At 37.9% G+C, this 27,487-nt stretch overlaps 1 protein-coding gene across 4 annotated transcripts in view; it reads right to left on the minus strand.

Annotated features, from left to right (window-relative positions):
* mpp2b (MAGUK p55 scaffold protein 2b) overlaps nucleotides 1-27,320 on the minus strand; it is a 44,860-nt gene extending 17,540 nt beyond the window's left edge. For 2 of the 4 annotated variants that reach the window (XM_084135585.1, XM_084135584.1), the window contains exons 1-2: nucleotides 26,952-27,320; nucleotides 14,719-14,792 (exon numbers count right to left, since the gene is read on the minus strand). In XM_084135585.1, coding sequence (XP_083991711.1) covers nucleotides 14,719-14,749 — 31 coding nt within the window. In that variant the 5' untranslated portion in view covers nucleotides 14,750-14,792; nucleotides 26,952-27,320. Of the gene's footprint in view, nucleotides 1-3,435; nucleotides 3,990-14,718; nucleotides 14,793-26,951 lie in introns of those variants that run through there. The other 2 variants (XM_084135583.1, XM_084135582.1) reach the window with 2 other exon arrangements.
* Nucleotides 27,321-27,487: the final 167 nt, after the last annotated feature.

Here is a 27,487-nt window from a genome sequence, read left to right on the forward strand (position 1 = left end):
AATTTCTTAGCTTTAATGCTTTTCGTCTTATCTTTTACTAGTGATCTTATATTGGTTTGTGCATTTGGTACTGTACACACTCACTCATAACAGTGGCTATACTTAAAAAAAAAAAAAACTTTTACAATTAAAAGGCCCCCAAAAATTTATTTACTAACACTAAAAGACAAAATTAGGACCCTGACATAACTGAAAAGTCCATTTTACACTTTTAACAGCCCTCCAAAAAGGATCACTGGCTAAATATTTACAATAACAGTGAAAATATTTCAGTCCAACTCTATATTAAGTGTCTATAACTACTGTACTAACATTTAAATTGAACATTTAATACAATGCACTTATTGCGTACATACATGTTTTTACATTGTACTTACATTTAAAAATGCCTGCATGTAATAACAAATCTTTAATTGGTTTCTGTATTTACATCAATAAATACAGTGTTGACCCTTCAACCCACCCTTAGTTTTAGTGACTTAATGGAACTGTCTTGATAACTTGGGAAAATGGCCAGTGGATTTCTTGTTCGAGTGACGTGAAGGCCAAGTATGGTAACCCATACTCAGGGTTACCTTAGTTGCTCAAGGGCACCTCAGTGGTGTATTGAGGGTGGAAGAAAGCACTGTTCATTCACTCCCCCACCTACATTTTTCCAGCTGGTATTGAGATTTGAACTGTTATTTGTTTTATATATAAGTGTTATTTTATGTTTTTTTAGTGAAGGGAAAGACCTTTTAGTGTTTAATGCTGTTATTTTTAATAACTTGCTTGTTTAATGTTTGTAAGTTTTTGTTAGTTTCATTCAAAGTTGTCAGAACTCAAAAAAATAAATGCAAAGTGTTGTGTTAATTTTTTGTTGTTGAGCCATCTGTAACCGCAACTGAGCCAAGTGTAATTGCGATTCTTTTATGATCTACTTACAATACCAGATGTATATCTGATCCACAGAAACTAATATTGTCAGGAAATGAAGCATGTAATAAAAAATTCTCTCCCTTTTCTGATATGAAAGGGTTTAACTATGCAAAAACGTCTGGAGAATACTGCATTATATGTAAAAGTATAAAGGTTCAGTCATCTGAAATATTTTTGTACATGAATACCCTACTTTGCCTGATCATGCATCATTACAACTGTCATTATTTGTTTTTATTTTTCCTCATTTATAAATCACTTCATAAAAGCATGGGCGAAATGAAAAAAATGTAAAGTAATGCCCAGTTCACACTAGTCTCGCATAGTCATACCTTCGGAATGACGGCGGGTATTCATTGGCCAAGAGGACGTCTGACCGTCATGTAAAGCAATTAATCACAGTTCATCCTGATAAGTACGTTTGTCACAGTTGTAAACATGACGTCTTTTTTCTTCTATGAGGGGGTTTGGCGTCACAGCGGCTTTGTTTCCAGGAGGACCGTTAAAGAACACAACACACACATCTGCCGGAAACTCTGTAGAATTCAACCAATCAGATGACATATCATCTGATGTGAAATCACATATCATCCCCAGAACAACTGATCAAATCTCCTTCGCTCCATCTGCGATCCCACTGTAGTTGTGAATTTGAATCTTTGAGTTCCCTTCATTATTACACCCAAAATTCCCTCTACTGATTTCTCAACAGCTTGACACAACACACCTAGAATATTAAGAGGCTCATCTTGTTGGTCTTTAAAAAAAATTGATAGTAAATGTCAGCCCGCCTATTTGCAATATACCCAGCCGTCCTACAGGTGTGTTAGCACGTGATTGAATGTAATCATGCATAATTCAACAGGCAGATTGAATATTCATGAGGCTGATGCTGCTTACTGTGTTTGGGAAGGACACGTTGTCAATATATTGTCAACCATTTCAAGAGTCACTGGAATTTTAATTCAGAATAAAAAGTTGTGTCTAACGACGAAACTGTCCGTATAAATATGAGAAAACTGCATTTTTTATGAAAAGATGCAATGGAATGCATTCCACTCATAAATTACTGTATTTTGAACCTCAGAGAAAGGGAGAGAGAGAGAGAGAGAGAGAGGAAATGTGGAAATACAGGACTTAGACTCATTCTCTCCAGGCAGCGATAACAAACACAGGATGTGCTCTCAAGCACAAAGCTAATTGGACACTAGTTTGTCACTTCTCTTTCAATGCACCACTCCCTGTCTCTTCTCTCCACACACACACACACACACACACACACACACACACACAGTCTGCTCTAGAGAGGAATGAACATTTTTATGACAATTTATATGAAGCCTGTATGAATAAGGGTATTAATAATTCATACATAAGTTTTTAGATTTTACACTATTCAATAGTATCGTGCGTTATAGCACTATAAAACACATGAAATGTGCTGTTGATCACTGTTAACCTGATGCCAAACGTGTATAATGTTACATTCTTTATAGCCTTAGTACATTTTCATGTTCCCATCCAGTATTGATGTTTTGGATAAAATCTTATATTTGCAAATGTAAAAGATCAGAAATCATATCAGTTATTTTTTAGTGGACATACTGGTTCTACAAGATAAATTACACACAATTATATCCCATGCGAACTTTGACACATTGAGTCATGTTGCTAAATAAGGACTAAAGACATCAACCTGCAAGAGGTGATTTCATTTCCGTAGGGAAAAGCAACACAAGCATACTGTGAATTGATTTGATTATTTCTGTGGCGTTTTGTAGTATTAGCTGGTTTATTTCATTCTAAAACAACCCACTGTATATCAAATATCAAGTTGACACCCTCACTTAATTTAATGTGTTAGTCCTTTACTAAACAACTGCTTACATAAGCTTTTGCATCTTGTCTTGTTTTACCTTATTGGCATTGAGTAAATAATTAAGTATTATAATGTATCAGAAGTTGTGGAAATAAATATAATAGATTGCATTATTTTGCATTGCATTAGGAATGCCTTTAAAATACAAAATATAAACAGCAATAAAAAGCACTACTATTTATGATTATTTATATTATTCATAATTATGGTTAGAGATTTGAACAAACTCCTAACCCTATTAAATGTACGTAACTTGCGGAGAGGTTTCTGTAATAAAACAAACAATTAATTTGACCTGATAGAATAATAATACCATGAATGGGAAAATAGAATCACTATGATAGCAATTATAAAAAGATGTTTATAGTGCACAAATAGTGCCTAATGATTATGATTCATCTAACTTTTAAACATTCCAAAAGTGGAATGACTTGATCATGTTATCAACTACAATGAGGATATGACAACTCTCGATACCAACATTTCATAGGCATTTCAATCAATTCATCCATTATTATAGTTGCATGTACAGTTATAACTGCAAAATCACAACAAAAGGCAGAAAGTCCCTATTTATCCAGTGACACCACAGCATGCTTTTAAAGAGCTGAGCTGATCGTTTGTTCTCTGTGTCTTACCTCCTGGACCCTCTAGAGATCTGATCGATCCAATCTCCTCCAGGGACAATCTATAGAGACTTCCAGCCATAGTTCAAACCTCTTTTCCAGCCTTTAATTCACATGCGCTCCTTTCCTATGTTCTGTTCCTTCCCTTTTTTCATCTCCTTGACGTCAGCATCAGTTACCAGAAAGCTCCCCAACCTCTCATTCTTCCTCTTGCTTGAACCTTCCTAGATATTTAATTTCTTGACTGTTCCCTCCCTATCTGGTAACACCTCAGGCTTCCTTGTTTTTCCAGTTTTAGTCTTCTCTCTTCATCCCCCCTCCCTATAAAAGGTAGTTTGAGGCAGCATACACAACTGGGCGTCTTTGCATTCTGCCTCTTAATTTGCTTCTATCTGACTCTAACAGCACTGTTTCCAAATACACAGGTTGCCAGAAAATTTCAGCCTCCTCCCCATCACTCCCTCTCAACAGCTGAAGACGGTGTCTGTCTCAATGCCTGATAGACCCACTGAGAAAGCTCAAAACTAAACGCAGAGACCTAATAAGAGGAGACAATGCAGAAGAGGGAAAGGCAGAATATAGAAGAACAGAGGAGGAAGACAAAATGACTAATGCGATCGCGAACAAAGAGTGGAAATTCTCTGTAGGAAAGAAGAATTACTTAAGAGATCTCTAGAAAAGCTAATCTCCTTAAATGTTTCTCCTATTATATTACATAAGAGTAAATAGAGTCTTTTATTTAAGTCTCTTAGACTTAGATCTCAGATGCTGTAGATTTTCAGATCTCAACAACATCTCAAACCCTGCCAATATGCATCTGCAATCAGAGATCTCAATATTAACATTTATTGTGAGGTAGCCTACCTCCAATATTATCTGAGCTATCATATCCACACTGAAAAATAAGTCAAATTTACTCAAATTACTCAAACAAGTTTTTTCATTCAGATGTTTCAAGATAATATTATAGACAAAATTCAAATCCAAATAACTAGGTAAAAGTGCTGCTATTTTTCTATTTTAGTGTCCCTACATTTCTTTTGTAGGTATCCTACAATAAGTATACAACATGCATACAAGGTATAAAAAAAAGAAAGAAAAAAACTAAAATTTTCTCAAAATATACATTGCACATCACGTCTTTTATCACAGTGTCCGAAATGCTTTGATAAAGGATCCTGTCTCTCTAAACCCCTCTTTTCTGAGAGCATACTCAGCTCTGATTGGTCAGATGGCCCAGTCTATTGTGATTGGTCAACAGCTTACAGTGCATGTCGGAAATAAAACGCCCATTATTATATCTGAATTTCAGCTCCAGTGGCTTCCTCAGCACTTGTATATACAGTTATAAAAACTGTAACAATTGAGTCAGTTTTACCAAATCAATTCGAGCCCAAGTCCTTTGGAAGTGCATGCAAAGTGGATTTGCTTTCGCAGCGCAGAACAGAATCTGCTTGACATGTTGACAACATGAATCAAACTCTTCCAGGACTCAGCTAAACCTACAGTGTTTGAGGACTGGTCAAAGCAGACATTAGGGGCCCTATCTTGCACCCAGCGCAATTGACTTTGTACACCGACACATGTCTCATTCCTATTTTGCACCCGACGCACAGCGGACTTTTCCATCCACAGACGCACGTCGGTAAATTATGGAATGAACTTTAGGGAATGTTTAGCAAAAAGAGGAGGCGTGTTCCGGCGCAAATGTTCCCTGGTGCTATTTTGCAGTTTCGGAAAACAATTCCACCACAGACCAGGAAAAACCTAGTCTAAAGTCAGTGGCGCATTATTCAGATGCTATTTTAAGGGCGCATGCTTGGCGATAATGTAGCGTGTGCACAACACTTTGCTTCTCTCATCTACACAGACACAGGCAGCAGTTCCCATTTTTGCAAATCATACATAATTACAAGGAAAAATATGACCACAGAGGGAAATCATTGTGGTGTCCAAGAAGATCTAAAAAAAATAGGCATAAATCTAGCTTACACATTTACCAAAATTATTATACGCCGGTTTAACTGAAGCTAATTTGGGTGAGTTTCTCCCATCCCCATACAACGTCACTTCTTTGTCTTTTACGGCCCTGACGAGAATGACGGTCTCCTCGGCTGTGAACCGCTCCTGGCGTGCGCCTGGCAAATCCGCCGTTATAATAGCAATCCACCATGGAACAAGCGCGCCTGCTCTTAAAGGGAATGTGAGATGTCGCTCTGATTGGTTTATTTCACGTTACGCCCAAACCACACCTGAGTAATATAGCTACTTCAGACCAACCCATTTTAGATTTGCGTCAGGCGCTAGAGTAATTTATCCCGCCGGTATAATAGCAACAGTGCCCAAGATCCGCCTACAAAGTTACTTGCGTTTCGCGTTTGATACTTGCGTTTCAGATCGTTAAAATAGGGCCCTAGGTGTGTTTTACTTGAAGCGGCACTGCACAGACCGATCTGTATATGACATCAAATGACAATTCGAAAGCATACGGAACCGTCTACTCTCTAATTTCTCTAGCGGTACTTTGATATCATACACCGATCGGTCTGAACAGCGCCGCATCAAGATGAACACACCTATTGTTTGCGGGCAGCCAATGAAGATTTTAGGAATTTAGCAGGTTTGTGCAGGAAGCAAGACTGGAATTACTGACGACTCGTTTCATGCAGTTTAGAATCGGTTCTTTCTTCTTTAATCTTTGCAAACCTTTTTATCTCAGGCAAAATTACATATTTAAATGTTTTTTCCTTGAAAAAAAATTCTTCATGCCTTAGCTTGAATGTAACTACTTTGAAATGACTGTAATACAGACATATAATCACTGTAATTCTAAAGCACAATGTTGCTACATCAGTCATTTCCTGTTCATTGTGAAGTTACAGTACACTATTTATGTATATTTAACTGCAATATATATTGTAGAAGTAATACAATATAATGTTCTAATAACTGGCTGAAGGAGTCATGCTGTATAATACGTTAGTTGTCACGATGTTGGCAGCTAGTATTTGTGGCAAACTGGACCTCATTATGACAAGTATCAACTGAGGTGATATATCTAGAGCTAAACAGGACTCTGGTTGACACTGACACTTAAGTAATGGCAATGAAAGCAGTTTCTTTAGTTGATCGGATGAAGCAAGAGCAGGGGATGCTCACAAGTGCTCATTAGCTAAGTGGAAGGTTGATTAGGTTCTTTCCAGTGCATAGAAAAAAAGCCTTGCTAGTGCCAACAACAGGCAACAAAAACGTTCTGACATCCCTTTTAATGAAGACCTTTGACAATCTTGTCCTAACCCACCTAAGAACCTATCAGCTAAAGGCATTCTGTCCAAGAACCATTTTGCCATGCACTTCATTCAGTGAGTAATCGAGCTGGCCTACTGGATCAGCATGTTTAGGTGCTTAGAATCTGCTGAAATAGCATTGCTCCCTCAGCACAATGCAGAAAAGCATGCTGGATACTAGAGACTGGTAACGCTACATGTTTAAAACCTGAGCAGCATTATGAAGTACAGCCCACTATATACATACTGACAGCCAAAACTTTGATTTAAAATCACCCGATTCACAGCGTATTAGTTGCACAGAATTAGTTTTTAGGAAATATGTAAATTAATTGTTACTTCAGATGTTATCTCTAATGTTTATTTCAGGCAGGATTGGCAATATATAGAAATCATTATGATGGGTGTGTCTACTGCATAACACAAAATATATTTTATCTAAATAATTATGTATTAAATATTAAACATTGAACATAGTGAATGCTTTATACTGGTGGTGGTTGAGGTTGAGACCCCCTGATATAGGAAATCCGCTATACTGTATAAATACCTCATTCATTCATTCATTCATTCATTCATTCATTCATTCATTTATTCATATACCTGGGATTATTAGCAGAAACTGATTTGAATACAATAAACATTATAATAGAAGCCTCTATTACTATATTGTATTTGCAACAGTATAAAAGTTTCGAAATAAAGTTTAACTTAAAGTCCATACGCAGTCAGCGTTATTTCTCTCAAAAGTATGTTTTGTTTCCTGATGTCTTTTTATTGACCAACATTCACTTCTTACTAGCATGACAGTTTGCATGGGAAGTGTTATTTGTATATATTGTTAAATTAAATGATCAATTTAATCAATGTTTAAGTCATTATCTTAAATGATTTCAAATACATGCTGATGCTGTTAACGGAATCATTTTTGAATCATTTGCAGTTACAGTATTGTATACCACAATATAATCATAACCACAGTGAATGCACTTTTTGTATTCAAGCTGGTTTCATGTTTACATTTTTTTAACACTATATTCTCATTTGTTAATGTATTAACTAACATCAACTAAAAGTGAGCAATATAATTAATTAATCTTGGTTAATGTTAGTTAATAAAAATACAAATATTTGTTGTTTATTAATGTTAGTTCACCATGAATTAAGTAATGTTAACAACATTTGATGATTCTAAAAATGTATTAGTAAATGTTTAAATGAACATTAACTGTACGATTAATAAATATTTTAAATGAAGAATTGTTTATTCTTAGTTCATGTTAACAAATGTAGTTAACTATAACAAATTAAACTTTATTGTAAAGTGTTACCAAACTTTTATACCATTTTAAAAAAAAGTTTGAATGAAATGTCATGTGGTGTAATCATCAAGTAGTAACATATTTTCCCTATACCTTGAATACATATGCATCTCAATCATTATTTTCCAAAAAGTTTATATATTTTTCAAGGTAAAAAGTATTTTTCACAAAACTATTATTTAAAATTAAGTATTTGCGGAGCCACACCGAATGATATTTTACAACCTGAACCTTGTCATAAAATATCAAATGATCAGTTATCAGTGGAGAAAATAATTATAGGAAATTAAAATTAAAATTGCAAAATGCTTAATAAGGTTTTCTTTTTAAGATTTTTTTTCATCGGACAGTTGTATCACCCTGACATTTTTTTCTTTATGCCCTTAAAACATCCAAATAATTTTTAATTTAGAAATGTAAAAAAGCTAACCACAGATAAGGTGTATTCAAGCATTATATGAATTGCTTTTTAAGGTTAAGGTTAAGGCATACTTTATATTAATGTATTTTTTTTTATAAATTAGTAGATAAAACTAAAAACTGATGACAAACATCACTGACCAACTATCAGAGATGCTTCTTACCCCCAGTGCTTCTTCATGTTGTGCTGCTGAAGCACTCTAGCTTGTCCCTGTGGAATTTCGTCCACTATAAAAACAGTCTTTACCAAATGACTCATAAATCATGTTTTAGTATGTTTCCTTTAACCGATCATGTGAAGCGAATTTAGCCTCTATGCACTTCCAATGACAGGATCTGGTGAGGCCTGGTGAGGCCTTCTACCTGATAACCAGATGGCTGGCTACCTAGTACCCGTATGTGGGAACTGGCCTTTAGGGAGGCCTAGTGAGGCCTACTACCTGGCAGCCAGTAAAGCTAGCTGTGCAGTTGCCCATCCTTGGGACTTCGCCCCTAGAGAGGCCTGATGAGGCCTACTACCTGCCTTCAGGGAGGCCTGGAGAGACCTACTACCTGATAGCTAGCTAAAAACTGGTTATTGCTATGAACCCTGATTCCGGGTGTCAGTCCCAGGGTGGCCTGCTAAGGCCTGCCAGTCTTGGGGCTCAGTCTCAGAGCGGCCTATTAAAGCCAGTAGTCTGAAAGCTTTCTTTAGATTAGAAATTGATTGCCATGGCCGTAAGGTTGGGGACCAAGCTACATGGTGGCCTGATAAGGCCAAGTGCCTGACAGTGGTCAATCCTATTTGGCTGATCATAATCGGGGCTAGCCTCCAGAGTGGCGCACTGAAGCCAATTGTCTGATTGCCCAGCAAATTAACCGTTGAGCACTCCATGATGGGGCTCAGGGTCAGGGAGGCCTAGGGTCAACACCTGACCATCAACACCACTGTTTGTCAGCCAAATTCATACTGCCGGGGACTCGCTATCAGTTAGGCCTGGTTGGGCCTACTAGCTGATAGCCAGTCTATTCTGCTACACACATATACCGTTGGGAACCATACTACACCAACACAAATATTGAGGTCACCCACAGGAGGCCTAATAAGGCTAGCTAGAGGGTCGCAGCTAAAATGTATGTCCCACAACGTAAGGACTCCCTTTTAAGGCCTGTTTAAGGTCTACTACCCATCAGTGAGTCTACTGCCCGAACTACTAAGGCTAACCACCTCAGGCAAGCTGGCCTACCGCGCCCTCTTGGGGGCTGCCCAGTCAAGGAGGCCTGCTGAGGCCTACTACCTACCGACTCAGCCTTCGTTGGCAGATAAGCTGTTTACACAGTGCCTACAGCATCCTGGTACCTAATCACATTGCCCATGGCAGTGTACTCAGCAAAAAACGCAGCACCCTTTAAGAAAGGGGAGTACAACACTCTGCCTCAACGGAGGCCCCAGAGTCATGGGCCTACCATCTGTACGCATGGACGTCAGCTCATGGCAATGCTCTGGCTTCACGGGAGCGTACTTTGACAACCAAAAAGAAGTGAAGGTTATACTTTCCGCTCGACCCGAGCCAAAATGGTGCGAGGTAGGATAATACAGAACTGAAGTGAATTACTCAGACCTACCCTGTATCACAGGGGAATACTACCACCTCACCCTGAGATTTAACAGGGTGCGGGCCCGCCAGCGGCTCTAGAGGTGACAGAATTTTATCTGCGCCCAGCCTAGGAGAGTGGGGCTTGTTGTAAGCCACCCACCTACAACCAGACACTCGAGTAGTAGCTCAGCAAGGTGAGTGGAGCCTATTCTGGCGGCCCAAATCCATATGCCAGCTCTGCACGGCGGGGTCGGGCAGACAAAAATCAGTCTCTTCGTGAGGCGAAAGACGACCTAACTCTGCTCAAGAAAGACCTATTGTACCAGGGAGGCCTTATTGAGGCCTAACCCAGGGTCTTTATAAATCATGCCTCTGCATCAAGCTGCATTACTCTTCTTGCCCCAGAAGGTTTGAATTTGTTACCATTAGTCAACACATTAGGTATTAGGTACTAACAATGAATGAACAACAGTTATTACAACATTTATTAATCTAATTCAGGGGTATTCAATTAAAGTTCTAAGAGTTCCGGTCTCTATATTTCCTTCCCAGCGGAGATTCAGAGAAGCAACGCGCACGGAATGGAAAGTGGCTTGAATTAAGCGATTCAAGAGGATATAGAGGCGAAAGATTATTACCTTAAACGAATATGAGAGCTTGTGGTGTGTACAGTAAAATGGCACAATTATGTCCCACGGTCCGGATGGAACCTAGCCAGGGCCTAGGTTCCGCAATTTGAATACCACTGATCTAGGTTAATGAATTCATAAATACATAAACTGTTAATTTGTACAGCTTAAAATTTTTTATGCATACGTTCCCACCAAATGTGTGCGTAATAATCTGTTACAGCGGATCAAAAAACAAACACCTTCACAAAAAGGGCTTTTCTCTCTCTCACACTCTCTCCTAACAGCGTAAAGGTCAGCTCCACGCCTCAGAGCGGCGACCTGCCACACGCAGCATCCCTGCCTCTGGCTGCCTGTCGGCATGCATGGGAGGCCATTCCAGGAGTATCAGATTGGGGTCCTGGACACGATCAAACGAGGCTACTTACTCCAGTTTGCTCAATGACGCGCTTCAAGGGTAAGGTTCGGACCGTCCGGTCTACAGTTAGAGACAGCAAGATGCATGTTTCACAGTTCTCACGCATGCGTCGTGGCGCTCTCGTGAACTCACGTCAATGGCCCACATGGAAGAAAATGAATAGTTGAACAAAGTCGTTATTTTGGGTTTTTTTGCGCACAAAAAGTATTCTCACTTGATAAACTTGTGTTCAGAAGATGAACGAAAGTCTTACAGGGTTGGAACAACATGAGGGTGAGTAATTACTGACAGAATTGTAATTTTTGGGTGTAATAACCCTTTAAGGCTTTTCTGCCAGACCTGAGAGGCCACCACGTCATGGTCTGGTCGGAAAACATGATGGTGGTCGCCGGTGGATGCCTCCTTCTGTGGGCACAGCACAACCTCTGCTCATGTGCTGGGCAGGCTGAACCAGAGTGCGATCTCCTCTCCCAAGCGGCAGGCTTTGCGGAGCCTACAATAAACAACATTGCGGAGACGAAAACCCCATCTACAAGGCACCATTATGCCCTTAAGTGGTCTTTCTTTTCCGACTGGTGCGCAGTCCGGAATCACGACCCTGTAACTTGTGATGTGGCATTAATCCTTTCCTTTCTACACAAGCGGCTGGATGACGGGTGAACCCCATCCACGTTTAAGGTCTATTGTGTCGTACCACGTCCCTATTGCTGGCCAGTCATTGGGTAGGAACGATCTGATCATTAAATTCCTTAAGGGAGCCCGAAGACTAAACCTGACTCACCCCCATAAGGTTCTGACTTGGGACCTGTCCGCCGTCCTCAGGTCCAAGGTCCCCGTTTGAGCTGATACAGTCTGGGCACTCTCGCTTAAAACCACTCTTTTCCTAGTGCTGGCATCGATTAAGAGAGTTGGTAACCTGTAGACACTTTCTATTAGCACATCCTGCTTTGAGTTTGGGCCAAATGACTGTAAGTTCATCCTTAAGCCAAGGCATGGTTATGTACCTAAAGGCCCCGATATACTCACGGTGAGGTTCTTTTTCGTTCTTCGTTTAGGGGTAAAACGAAGTTTGAAATATATGACCAGCGGTACACTGTTCGCAAACATCAGACCTCAGCCACTCTGCTGAGAGCGTCGGTTAGAAGAATATGTAAATATGTGCTGTGCGCTTTCCTCTCAATAAACAAAATAAAACAACAAAATTGATAAAACAGCAAGCATTTTAATAAAGCATAAGAAAAACATCTGGATGTGGATGTTTGCACAAGCTCTTGCAATTCGGCACTCTAGTAAAGTCATGTCACTTTTATTTATATATCACTTTATACAATAGATTGCTTAAAAGCAGCTTTACCATATTAAACATGAAAAACATGTCAGTGTTTCATTTTATCAGAACTACAACTTAATTTTCTACTAAGCAGCACTCCAGTGTGTTCATGTTTTCACTTGCAGGTCACATCTGACCTTGATAGACTAAAGAGGAGAAATGAACCGGAACAGATTTCCATGTGAAATAAGGAGGAGTCTCCGTGCACACCTACCTATTATGTAATCACCATGGACCAAAGGTAGTACAAAAGTGTTTACCAGCCGTAGTAAACTTTTCAAAAAAGACGAGCAGTTTTTGCACCTGCTGTGCCCGGTTCGGGCACTTAGAGTGTATATTCAGCGCTCCAGCCACTTCTGGCTATCAGATCAGCTTTTTGTGTGCTTCGGAGGCTACACCAAAGGGCTGCCGGTGACGAAGCACAGCCCTTTGGCATTCCCCATAGCATCAGCTATCGACGCAATGTGAGTGAACTGTTATCGAATGGGAATGTTCTGGTTACTAACGTAACCTCGGTTCTCTTAGATAGACAGGAACAAACATTGCATAAGCTTGCCATGTTATTATGCTTGCACTGTTAGCAGTCACTTGCCTGCTTCCTCAGTTGAAAGATTCTGATGAAATGGCGCACAGTGGCAGCTAATACAGGCAAATGAGCCCGCCCATTTGGGCACGCTGAAACGTCATTTGTTGTTACGTTAGTAACCGAAACGTTCATTGTTAGGGCATGACACCTGCATTCTAACAAATTGAACCTTATTGTGAAGTGCTGCTAATTAAATGAAAACAACTTCTAATTAATTTTTCACATGACACTGAGTTATTAAATGGCAAAAAAATAATAAATGCGACATGAGTCATTTCTGCAGTGCAGTACATTAGAGATACAAAGAGGTACAAAAATGTTTTCAAACATGTTTCAAACACTATCCATCTTCCACTGTTTAGAAAAAACAGTCCCACCTTAAACTACAAAAATTGCACACTTATCCTTTAATTATATCATGGTGCCATGAGGTACAATTTAAAAAAATAATGAATACCTATATGGACAAGCAATCTAAATATTGTTGTATAATATCAAGGAAATGCAATTACCTGCCTCCTTGTTGATTGTAGATGCCTTTTTGTTACACATATTTAGCCAGTGTATTGGATTGCATTCAATGTTGTTATTTATTTTGTTTGTAAAAGATGGCTTATATTGTTTTGGCATAGATGTACAGTAATTGGTTATGTATGTATATGTGCCAACCCATGTTGAGAGGAGCAGAAAAGTGCGCTAGACTCCTAGAACTGTAAATGAACTCAGCCATCTTAGTTGAGTTTACTGGAGTTCAAGGACATGAAGAGGTGGACCGCTTGCACCTGCCTGGAGAAGGATCTGGGAAACTTTGGAGGAGTACCAACCTAACGCCTGTTGTAAACAACAGAAGTATAAAAGACTGACAAACTGTTTGCCTCTTGGGATACTGATACGCCAGTGCCCCCGATGCCTAGAAGCCCAGAGCTGAGAACAAGAAACCCCAAGCAGAAGATAAGAAGCCCAGAGCTTACTACAGCTTTGATTTAAAAGTGATTATTGTATTTTATACTTAAACAATGAAGTTCTATTTGCCTTTATACTTTTGTTTATTATAAAAAGAAAAGTAACCAATTAAAAGAAATTTAATTGATTACAAAATCTGCCTTCTGAGATTTATGATGCTGGAAGACTTTTAATGAGAACATACCACAGAGGAGTCTTCTGACCAAATTGTAAGTACCTTTTGAATGCTTACGGTTTAGGTCAGATTTGACTTTCTTTACCTTACCTGAGAATGATAAATAAATAGGTAAAAGGTGTTAAGAGTAAAGTAAAAAAACAATATAAACTGTAATAGTTGATAGTTGACAATAGTAAAATTTTGTACCAGCTATAAACTCTAATTACTTATCTTATGTTACTTGTCTCATCACCACTGTTTTTCATCATGTGATCATCTCTCTGTTTTTGTCTTTCTTTCAACAAAAGAACATCATAACAGAACAATGCATTGATTTCATTCTATGTAGTTGTCCAGAGAAATGCAATAATATTGATTCAAGTGTCTCTCCAGTGAAAGCTTGGTGGATGAGTGGATGCTCAGTGAAGCACTAACATTTAATCCCAGTTTATTGTGGTGTTCCAGCCAGAAATGGCTGACTGGCTTGTTAAGGTTGTCACTGACTTTCCCTCCTCATTATTTCACAAAACCCTTTTGTGGACTAACAAGATTTTGGAATGGTAACAAACTCTAAGTTCAGATAACTGTTAAAATAAAGCATCATACCTGAGTCAGAGCTGGCAGACGCCACTGGCATTTTCGTTTTCGTTTGTGTCTGTCCACGTATCAAATTTGTCCAACTAAAGAGGGAGAGAGAGAGTTTCTGTATGAAAAGCAACTTCATCACATGGTCAGTCCAAGTATTTACCCCAAATCCCCCCTCTCTGCACAGAGCTATAACACATTCACTTCTGGAAGGAGTACTTACAAATTATAGTCCATTACTGAATACAAATTACATTACAAAAATTGTAGTTAGTAATGTAATCTATTAGATTAAACATTTTAGGTAATGTATTCTGATTACTTTTAGATTACTTTTGACCCAACATGTTTATCTCATAGATTTTAATAAGATTATTCTGTACCTTGTTGATATAAAAATACAAAGAGAAAAAAAATGTATTCCATTCTTTATTATCAGCAACATGAGGCCTTAAATGACAGGGTTTCCCAAAACTGGGGTTTGTAAGTAACTGCAATGAGTTTGTGAGATGATGAAAACGGAATGAATTGAATCATAAAAATGTGAATTTAATATGAATTTAAAGAAAAAATAGATACTTTTAAAATAAAAACAATACTTGGACTCTAAAATCTGATTTTTTTTGTTTACCTCCATACCAGTGTGACCATTAAACAACATTAGAGAACACATTAACATGCAAATGTGTTTTTTATAATCAGTTACTACCCAGCTCTAAATACATGACTGTTTTAATTTTTAAATCTCTTTTTTTAATCATCCAATTTTCAGGTAAGCAAACAAACGCTTTTCCAAGACTTTCTACATTTGTCATGAACAGAAATCATTGCAACATTTAGTCTCTTTTTCTTTCCTGAGAAGGAATCACGTTACACTATCCTAGTGGGAAAATAAAAATGTGTGAAGCCATGGGCAAATTTGACAACTCTTTCACACAGTTTTAGCTCTGAGCTGCACACCTGGATACACACACAGCTAAACAGCACTTTATTACGGGGAGTTTTAAGGCGCTATCTTACGGTGTGACACATCTACTACACATGCACCATGTTAAATATAGCTCTCACTGAAGCTGTTAAACTCTGACTGTGCACCTCAGCAAGACTTTGCATAACCCAGTTGAATGTGCATGTGAGAGAGAGATTGTGTCAGTGTGTGTATTACGCTCCAGTGCTCTTAAACATTCTCCTTAGCTTAATGTCAAAACCAAACTCTTAACACAGAAACACAGCAGTGATTGAGCACGGAGAACTACTAACATTGTAATACAGGGTTTCTAAAGACTTTGAGCAGAGTGTAATATTAATGATAACATATCAAAACATAAATCAATAAGTTTCCCTTCGGTTCACAAGACAAAGAAGATTATTTTCAACAGCAAAGTCAGTGTCACTCCCCACCTACAGTTAACAAAATGCAAGAATATAACTAAACACCTTATTTATTCAAAACCACTCATAATCCAATTTATGAATCAATATAATCCTGCTTCAGTAACAGGAATAAATACCTTCAGAATCTATAAAAATATTATTTGCAAAATGTATTATTATTATTATTGTTGTTGTTCATGAGCCTTAATGAATTTTGATGATAGTCTACTAGCTATAACAATGAAATATATTTTTGCACAAAAACGTTCACGAAAAACAGTTTTTTTCAATCTCCCATGTTTATACATTCAACAAGAAAACAATTTACTCTACAGAATGTTCAGTACTGTATTGTGCTTACTATATTTAAAGCAGTATGTGAAGCAGTATGCAGTATGCAAAAATAAACATTTCAGTTTTATATGTATTATGGAATGTCATAAAACTGATTTTATTTGCAATAAAACACAGTTCTGTCATGACCACTATCGTCGAATACGATTGACAATTAGCATACAGTTAGGATTGGCGGTATGGTTCTGTTCTGGGCAAGAACTCCCTGTGCATCCGTGCAGCCTAGCATGGATAAGAGCAGGGAGAGCAGCATTAACCCCCCTTAAGGTAAACAGAACAGAACCAACATGAATGTATTGCAGATATCATTAATTCAAGATTTTTAAAGTACAACATGATTCGAGAATTTATTTTGATTCAAGGGGAATCAGAATGCCAAATTCTGACTGACGAGAGGAGGAGCTGGGATGGAGGAGGGTAATTAGCAATTAAGAAATTCAAAGTTTAAGTAAGCAGAACTGGAACAGATTTTTGTACCACTTTATTTCAATAGTCCACTTTAGACATTCTACTAACTATCAGTAACTTTGCAACTACATGTCAACTAACTCTCATTAGAGTATTAGTAGACTGTTGTGGACTGTCAGTAGACTGTTGGTTAGGGTTAGGTGTTAGGGTTCGGGTTAGGAGAATAAGTTGACTTGTAGTTGCCAAGTTCCTTATAGTCAGTAGAATGTCTGTTGGGGGACCAGTAAAATAAAGTGTTAGCAGATATTAAGCAGACAGTCTATTAATACTCTAATGACAGTTAGTTGACATGTAGTTGCAAAGTTACTGATAGTTAGTAGAATTTCTAAAGTGGACTATCGAAATAAAGTGTTACCTTTTGCTCTTAACTTGAAATATTTGAGTAAGCCAGTTCATACATTTAACTTAAAATTACCATGTTATCTCAACTACTAATATTTTTAGTAGTGGAAACTTGGCTAAATCGTAAACACTAATGCTCAAAACAATTAATTGGTTTGAGTAGGGTAAACTTAAACAAATTAGTTAAATTAAATGAACTTTTATGAATATTTAGAACTTTATTTTTCTTTTGAGTTCACAAAACTTGCACATTTTAAGTAATCTGAATTGTTTCATTGTTTTGAGTTTAGCAAACGTGTTTCTTTTAATTTAGACAAACTTAAATTTAACTGAAACAGGGCTGGGATTTCTATTTCCCAGAATGCTTTGTCATGACACTCAAAATGGAGGGTAAATGCTAAAATTAAGTGTTATATGTTCTTTGTGCATGCTTAATGTTAAATGGGGGATTTAATAGTGTTTAATGTTTTGCTATGCAGGGTAAAAAGTGATCAGTTTACTTATAAAAAGTGAGAAAAATAAATAAACTTCATGCATAATTGAAAAAAATAAGTTATGTGGAATAGTCGTTCACATAATATATATGCTATAAAATATTTTTTTCAATTACTTTTTTCAAAGTTTATTTACTTAATAATTTTAAGGCAACTGGTACCCTGAAATACAGGGTACATCCTGAAGCAATCCTGATCACATTCTTAACTAAGCTCAGTTGTCACAATAAAAGTCTGTGCCATTAGTGTCACCAAATGAAATTTCTAGTTTTATTGAGCTAGATTCAGTGGTTTAAGTAAATTGTTTTGGAACTGGAACAGCTTTACTTTATGGCTTATACAACACACTTTCGTGGCAATTCGTATATTTTACGTTATGGCAAGATGATGCCTAATTCTTATGAATTTGTATAACCTCATTCATACATTTTCATATAATATGTATATATCAGTATAATATATATCAGTATCACATGTTACAAATTCTTGTAATTGCCTTGTAAAATAATTTTTTCTCATGAGATCGGGTTGGATGATGCAGGGTTTGTAAAATTTAACTAAAACAATTAATTTTTAACATTTTTGTTACTTGAAATAAAACAAATTAATGGAAAATAAAATATATTAAAAAAAACTAAACTTTTTTTTCAGCTAGCTGCCAAGGCAACAATTTAAATGTAGTTTAACTTACCAAAATAACTACAACTAAAACAGATTTAATTAATTAATTAAAAACTACATATTTAAAATTAATATAAAAAATAAAATAAAAAATTATAAAAACAAACTGCTTTATACTTTAAAGCTGTTGTAAGGGGTAATTTAAGGAATGTCACTCAGAAAATGTCCTGACAATCTGTCAAATATCAAGTCTTGTAAGAAATCCCACCTGTCTCTGCAACTGTAAGAATGAATCTTATTTTTTTATGTATATTTGCACTTAACTAAAATTAACTTTCACTTTTCTATGACACCTGTCTGTAGTCACCTGTAGTAAGTCAGTCTTACCAATACAATCAAGCTTTGGATTTTGAACATGTCTGTTTTTGAATGTTAAAAGTCATTTTAATTAATACAAATTATAAGTTTTAACAACTTGGAGGAATTGGCAGACGTTCCCGAAGGATCATGCGCTGTGGTAGCACGTCAAAGCATTCTAGAGTATAAATATGCAGCTATAGCCTAATGCACGTAGGTGATTTCGAATTAATAAATATTGATATACAATGGTTAGCTACATACTGGTAAAACTAATCGTGGTGTTGATATATTTTTTTTCTATAGAACAATGGCCAGGAAAACTAACTTTATCGCGCTCCAGGAGCCCTCTAGTGGTCGGGAGCATTTCCGTTGTGTTGTGGCTTTATTTCATTGTGTTGTGGCTTATTTCCGTTGTGTTATACATTTTCCGTTGTGTTGTGAACTTATGTTTGCTTTTTAAATTTCACTGTGTTGTGCACTACTGGGCCACCGTATTGTAGACCTCAAACTACCTGCAATAATGTATGTTACGGTCATGTACAATATAAGTGTCTGTCATATGGATACAGATCAATTTTCAGATCTGTCTGTTTGTATCCTGTGTACTGTTCAGTCTTTCTGTAATTTAAAAAAATTAAATAAAAATAAAGGGAGAGGGAGAGGACGTAACGAGAAACAAGTCCAAATGCTGGAGCCACACACACCCTTTTTATCTGGAAGAGAGCTAATGGCACCGTTTGAATAGATTTTAACCTAATGGACTTTCCTCCTCCTAAAATCTCAGATTTCTCACTTATCATGCATTACATGAAATGGACCATCTCTACTGATCAAGGACAGAAACTGCATTTCACAAACATATTTATTCTCATAATGCTAAAAGATTTGGAACATCTGCAGCCCACCATGTGAGCCAGTCAGAAAACTAGCAAGCAATTAGAGCCTGTCAATCATATTTAGTGTTTGTATTTGCTAATATCTTTGGAGGGGGGTGTTTTATAGAGCAGTCAGTCAATACACTGGCAAGTCTACATTAATATAATAATAGTGAATAGTATTAATGATACATGCTTTGTTTTCACTTCTCATGTGGATGATATAGGAATAAAGGATTCTCATTAAAACTGTATTGAGCCGTAAAGATGATCTGGAATCCTGAAATGTTTTTTCTCCCACAATATTAAAAATTTGAAGTGTCATTCACAACACTTTTTATGTAATGTTGATTTGTGTAATGTTACAAATGATAGTATTTGAATTTATGCACTTAAAACCAGAATGGACCTAGATTGTTAAAACAATGGCTTGATTGGCTAAACCAATTTGACTTTTCGTTAAAATTCAACCGAAACATTAAGTGACATCAGTGTGACTTAATATTCAACAATATTATTGATTTGACTGCCCTGTCTGACACTGTTGGATGAGAACTGAACTGAGCAGGATGACGACATTACTGTTTTTCTGCAGAACTGCTTTATAGATTAAATTACCTAATTTAATAATTGATGGTCTTTACAACGGAACTGTTTAAACACTGAATTGACTTCAGCTGAACAATGACAAAATTTTCTTTTAGAGCTGCTGTACAAGTGAAATAAACTGTTTGCATCATTGAATAATTTTCCTGTTTTAGAGACAAACCAAAAACCGGTGAAAGGGTGTTGGGCGCCCAGGGCTCATCGGTGCACGAGAGCAACAAAGGCTTTCCTGTCTGCTCAGAGCCAACAGAAAATGTTAATGATTATTATGGAGGAATGTGTCACTACACACAGTGCATCGCACTCTGCTGCATATGGGGTTGCTTAGTAGCAGACCAATCAGAGTGCCATATGATGACCCATGTCCACCGTCGAATGTGCCTACAATGGGCACGCGAGCGTCGGAAATGGACCTTGTAGGATTGGAAGAAGGTCGCCTGATCCGATGAGTCCCATTTCCTTTTACATCACATGTATGGCCATGTATGTGTGTGCCATTTACCTGGGGAAGTGATGCACCAGGATGCACTGTGGGACGATGACAAGTCAGTGGAGGGAAAGTGATGCTCTGGGCAACCTTCTGCTGGGAAACACTAGGTCCGGCCATTCATGTGGAAGTAAATTTGCCCAGACATTGTTGCAGAGAAGGTACACCCTGAAATGGCCTCTGTCAGCAGGATAATGCACCGTGCCACACTGCACGCATTGTTCATGAATGGTTTGAGGAACATGGTAAAGAGTTCGAGGTGTTGCCCTGGCCTCCAAATTCCCCAGATCTCAATCCAATTGAGCATCTGTGGGACGGTGGCTCAACCTCACAACCTACAGGACTTGAAGGATCTGCTGCTAACGTCTTGGTGCCAGAAACCACAGGACACCTTTAGGGGTCTTAAGCTGGCACTGTTTGGGCAGCATGCGAAGGACCAACAGCATATTAGTCAGGCAGTCATAATGTTTTGGCTTTTTAGTGTATACAGTGCTATGCATACGTTTAGACACCCATGCTAAAGTTGACTAAAAAGAGGAATAAAAAATCATCTTTTGGAAATTGAACTTAATGCCTTAATTAAAAAAATTAGGAAAAATCCTACCTTTAAGGACACCAATTTTCTTTGTGAATGAATAATGTATCGTAAATAAATAAATGTTCTTCCTTAAAATACAGGGTGCATAAGTCTGGACACCCCTATGTTAAATTCCCATAGAGGCAGGCAGATTTTTATTTTTAAAGGCCAGTTACTTCATGGATCCAGGATACTATGCATCCTGATTCTTTGATCGCATTCTATATCTAATTTAATCACAGTTTAAATAACAGATTATTTTCATTCTACTAAGAGAAACAATGTGAAGTAGACCGTTAAGTCACTCACTGGTTTGATTTACTGGCACATAGACAAAGTACATCTGACTGTACATGAATCATTACATATCAGAAATCACCGGTCACTGATCAGGCATTAGAATTAAGTTACATGTTGTGGCATTACTGTCGAGTCCATATCGTAAAAGTCCGTTTGCAAAGCCTGTGCCAAAATTGCGATAGAATCCACGGTGAAATGTACCGCATACAAATAAATAAAGCTCAAATGAGACATTCACATTGTTGAAAATAAATAAAATAACCATATTCCTAGTTTTGGGATCTTTTGGAAGATAATATTTGTGGTTCATCCTGTATAGCTCTACTCTCGTCATCTCAACACGCCAGTGGGCGGGGCCAAATTTGCAATGGTGAAGTAGGCGTTGATTTTCTTCTGCAGAGGCAGTCTTTCACCGCTCTATTACGTCATTAAGAGGCACATTCCAGGACGAGTCGTTCTCTGGACTTGGTGACAATTAAAGTTGTTTTTGGAATAACAAGGAAGTTTTCAGTTGTGAAACTTACAGGATATTTTTATAGTATGATAACCTCTTACATGTAAAAAGCTCAAAGAAAATTTTATTTCTCAGTTCATGACCCCTTTAAGCTCAGTGTAAGAACACAACTCTAACAAACAAATGTTCAAAAAAGGCACAAATCCACAGGTCCTGGTGAAAATGGGCTAAAAATAGCCCCTTTCCACTCCCTCAAGTTGGGCTTCTCACATGGGAGAATGGTTGTAACCAAGACAACCATAAGCTCTCCTCGTTACACGCAGTTTCTATTTATTCTTTTTCTCCCTTGTGCCGGTTCACCACGGCAATGACAGAGACTACATTAAATAGCAATTACAATCTACACCAAGTATTGGTTTTTGAGCAAAGGATATGGGTGTGTTTACAAAAAAATAAGTTACTAGTTACTATAAAAAACATATAAAAAGCTATTGACAATTTAACACAACCTCAAATACAATTTATAAAATGGTTACTACTTAAATAAAATATTAAAGACACAATTATTCATAAAAATGTTGTTTTATTAAAATAACTATGAAATCAAAATTGACATTTCTTATTTTTTAAGGATTATTTATTAATTATTTATTTGTAAACATCATTATTATTTTTTTATTCATGTGCCCTGATAAACTTTAATCAAAATAATACTACTAATAATAATAATAAAAAAATACTTGTAAATTAATCAAAATACTACAGATCCCCTAAAAGGACCTTTGCAAAAATAAAAATATACAGACTTTCATGTGCTCACGAGATACATTTCTCCTGAGCACGTGAAAGTCTGTATATTTTTATTTTTGCAAAGGTCCCTTTAGGGGCTCCGTAAAAAATACATCTCCTTGCAGCAACATCTCTTCTCTGATGAAATGTTTACTAGTGTGAGGGTGGGACAACCTGTCACTCACATGAGATTACACCAATAGCAAATGACAACAATCCAACAATCCAATCAATTCCCAATGAACAAAAAGAAGTACCGCCCAACATTTTTTCAAAGGGGGCTTTCTGCAGACCATAAAGGACCACAGAGAGATGGCATGAGGTGATGAGGGGCGGCCTGGGAGGATATAGCCTCTCAGGAACCCGATGATCAGGTCGTGCTTTCCCAGTGACTCGTGACGTGGGTGTCATATGGTGCCCTGTCCCTGAGAAAGAAAGTCCTTCCTCAGGGGAATCCGCCAGGGGGGGGGCTGTCGCAAGGAGCATCAGGTTCGAAAACCAGGTCCGGGTGGGCCAGTAAGGCAGGCTTACTGGGGAAACGTGTATTTGCGTAGGCCCCCAGGGCAAAATGTGCCAAAGTGTCTGTGCTGAGGGGTGCCTCGTCAGGAAGTAAAAGAGCAGGAAGTGGGAGGACTCCTGGGAGGCAAACAGGTCAACCTGTGCGTCCCCAAATCGACTCCAGATCAGCTGGACCACCTGGGGATGGAGTCTCCATTCTCCTAGAAGAGTGAGCAGTCATGAGAGCACATCGGCCGCACGATTGAGATCATCTGGAATGTGAATGGTGGCGAGCGACCTGAGCCGCTGCTGACTCCAGAGGAAATGGCGGCAAGGTGTGACATGCGACGTGATTGTACCTCGCCTTGGTGGTTAATGTATGTAACCGTCAGCAATTGGTATGCCATAAAATTCGAGGTCCCGTCCAGGATCCCCAAGCTGCATGCCCATTGCACACAGCGTCCAAGCCTGTTCTGGAGGCATCTGTTGTAACAACAACATGCCTGCACTTTATTTAACCAGGCAAGTCACTTAAGAACAAGTTCTTATTTTCAACAACAGCCTGACACTCCGGCCCATAGAAATCCGCCAGGGAGGGGCTGTCACAAGCAGCAACAGGTCCAAGGTCTGACCAATGGCTGAATGTTCGGCGACAGATCAGCAAGTGTGCCACACGGCAAGTCCAAATCCATTTCGAGAAAAGAGATGCTCTGCACAGGGTAGCAGGAGAAGGCCACGAGAAGGACACGCGCCATCATCCGGCAGCTTGGCGGCACATGGCACGCTAGAGGAGCAGAAGCGCTCCCACTGTAACCCTTAGGTCTCCCATAGTGTTAACCAGACCCGCGGATCTGCCGAACTACACCAGAGTTCATTTGGAAGCAGCTATTGTTGGTGAAGGCAGAGCAGTATTTATAATTTCTCATTATATGAAGAACCCCAATGCACAACAGCTTTTTATTGTGAATTTAATCACGACTGTAGAGCAGGATTTGAACAAAGCCATCATAAACTTAAATTTCAGTAAGTCATCCTGCATCATTTGTACTATGGACATGAATTACACTAAGGCTACGTTCAGACTGCAGGTAAATGTGGCCTAAATAAAAAAAAAATTGCACACTTGTGACTGTTCTCATGAAAGTGTAAACAGCACAAACCACATGGAATCTGATCTTTTCAATTCCGATTTGTGCCACTTCCATATGTGCTCAGAAATCCGATACAGGTCAGATGTTTTGCAATGCAACCTCAGTCTGAACAGTCACATCGGAATTAATGCGGCTTTTACGTCACTCTAGAGCAACATTCGTCACAATACTGCACTCATGAGAGTCACTTCAAAGATTTTACATACCTGAAGTTATCAAGACAGTTGCAAAAGTTAGTCAACGGAAGGATGGATTTATTTTATATTGCCTGTGCATAAATTTGCTGGCTATGGAGGAAGATCACACTATAAATAAACACGCAATCACTTGCTGCGTGATGTAATTTTTCGTTCTTTTGCGCATGCGGGTCAGTCCAGGACCATGATCTGTTCACACTGGAATCTGACATTGGCCAAATAAAAAAAAAACAATGTAAACAACAGCTATACAAAAAATTTGGATATGAGCAATAAATCGGAATTGAGCATCACTGTGTGAACGTAGCCTGATCAGACTTATGATGTTTTGCCTGACTTTATTGACTTATACTGAAGAAGGGACTTAAAATATCTAGAGACCAGAATACCCTGGGCCCTGTTTCCACCTGACACATTTGAAACATGTTAATAACAGGTGCAAACAGCAATAAGTCTCGGCCATCCACTTGTAAATGTGCAGAAGCAAAGCCCCACTCACAGTTTCATCAGCAAAAATATTTTCCCAATTTTTTTCAAAATACTTCTGAATTACGCAGATACAGCCGTTTTAAACACTCACACAGTTACACACATAAGCTCAATTAACCAAAGGCGTTCAGGGCAGCAGATGACAGTGGGAGGTCAGCACTAACAGTACTGTATAGCATTAACTCTCCGGGTGCGCAGCTGCAGCAACGGTTGCCTGGCAACACATGAAATCCCAAGAGCCTCTACTGTAGGGTATTTGAATGGAGCAAAAGAGCTGGAAAATTGGAGAGTATATCTTGTATAGAGCTGTTCTGTGTTTAGGCATGTAATTTAGTAGTTAATTGATGGTCTTTATTACGAGATTGTGATGTACATTATTCAAGTAACTGGCTGGCTGGTTTCAAGTTTCAGGACAATCTGTGGTCAGCTTTTAGAACTGTCTTTGTGTGTCTATACACTGATAATTTAATAAGCACATTTCCCTCTTTGGCAGCTGTTGTGCCACCTGGTGTACAATAATGTGCCAAACGAGTGACTGAAAACCTCTTTCCATGGCATGTTGGTGTCTCACAGTATATATTATTCAGTCGAAGACATGTGAATTACCTTATAGCCAATAACAATTTTAAAATCCAAACAAAATCAATCAAATCTGAAATATTAAACATCTTAGACCTTCTAAGTCATATACCCCGTTTTTTTGCAATGTCACTTGTTTTTATTGAGTGCACTGACTACATCACCGGTTTTCATGGAAACCGTCCCTGGCGCTGCACACGTGGGTAAAGCTGTCACACACAGAGTGGAACAGAAGCAGAGAGGTCATGTCATGTTTATGAATGAGACTAAGAAAAGAATGTAGGAGTTGAAGAGGTGTCGACTTTCCCACACAAGCCAGCAAACACATGTTAAAAGAAAAGACCAAAAAAAACAAAAAAAACTTTAAAAGAATAAATTCAATAATAATAAAAATATGGTAATAGGAATTTAAATAGGCCTACATATAATTTAATTAAAAATAAATAACATTATAATTACAAAATAGCAAATAAAAACAAATAACCTTGACAAATGTCTCCAACCATAATAGAAAAAAATAGAAAAAAATAAAATAAAATATATATTTTTGGCCTAAACATCATGCAGTGAAGCTGTTGTTTTCGCTCATATACATGTATAATAAAGTATCTCCATTATAATTACATAATTACAGCATCTATCTTTTCATTATGATTTATGAAGTGGAAACAACTAAAATATCTCATGAAAGCATTGTGATAAAATTAATCTTGCAAAGTCTTTATGATGGGTGACGTCATTGTAAATTATCCGAACTGTTAATTAACTGTTAAAAAAATAAATAATTTTAAATAAAAAATAATAATAATTATATATGATGATCTATTCAAAAAATGCATGGTTTTCATTTTAAATACAGCCTGAACACATTTAGTTATGTAGTATGGTACAGTGATGGTATCAGATGGTAAAGCATGGTACGCTTATATAGCCTAGCTATTCAATGGTAGGCTACTGATTACCATTTTCTTATCCCGTGTTATTTTACCTGATAGCCTACCCAAAGAATCCCATATTACCATTAAACCAGAATCCAAAATAGGCAGTGTAATAATACCATTGTATTGTTTGCGCGAGTAGCTATCTTAGATAAAAACTGACATTAGTGAAAAAGACTCAAACTCAGTTCAGATCAAACTCTATATCCTAAAGTACTTGTTTATCGCGTCGCGTAGCTCGCTGTGCAGAAAGAAGTGTAATGAGCTGTTTCACTATCTGTCATGAACGCCTTTGACTCACCTGTGATGTCTGACAGGGTGAAATAAACCAGCAGTGCACGTCTTTCACTTTTTGCAGACGGCGGTCATGATGATGGTCGCCGAATTAACGCGTATAATCCATCGGCTTTCGAATCATTAAGAATTTCGCGTCTTATTTACCACACTCATACATAGGCTACATACACCTGATAACACAGCAACCAGTGAGTCTCACAGACAGCAATATTATCACACGAACACTTTAAACTAGATTATCTGCTCAGTCAACCTCTTGTCACCTGATAACTAAACGAAGATTTAAACAATCTGTGTACGTTAACTGCTTTACATCACGTATCTGACCGGCGGCGATGCGCTTTTGTTTTATTGAGATGCTGTGAGTCTTAAAGGGGCAACACACTCCACGCCTCTCTGCGGACCCCACAACTCACCCCCCTCTACATCGTATTAAATCACTCAAACCTTTACAGTTTTAAGAACAATTCGCCTAATACCGCAGCCTCTCTGTCTCTACATACTATTCAATTATTTATATTTTCTATTAATTAAAACTAT

This window comes from Abramis brama (genome assembly GCF_963993115.1).
Source record: "Abramis brama genome assembly, chromosome: 14".
NCBI classification, from domain to species: domain Eukaryota; kingdom Metazoa; phylum Chordata; class Actinopteri; order Cypriniformes; family Leuciscidae; genus Abramis; species Abramis brama.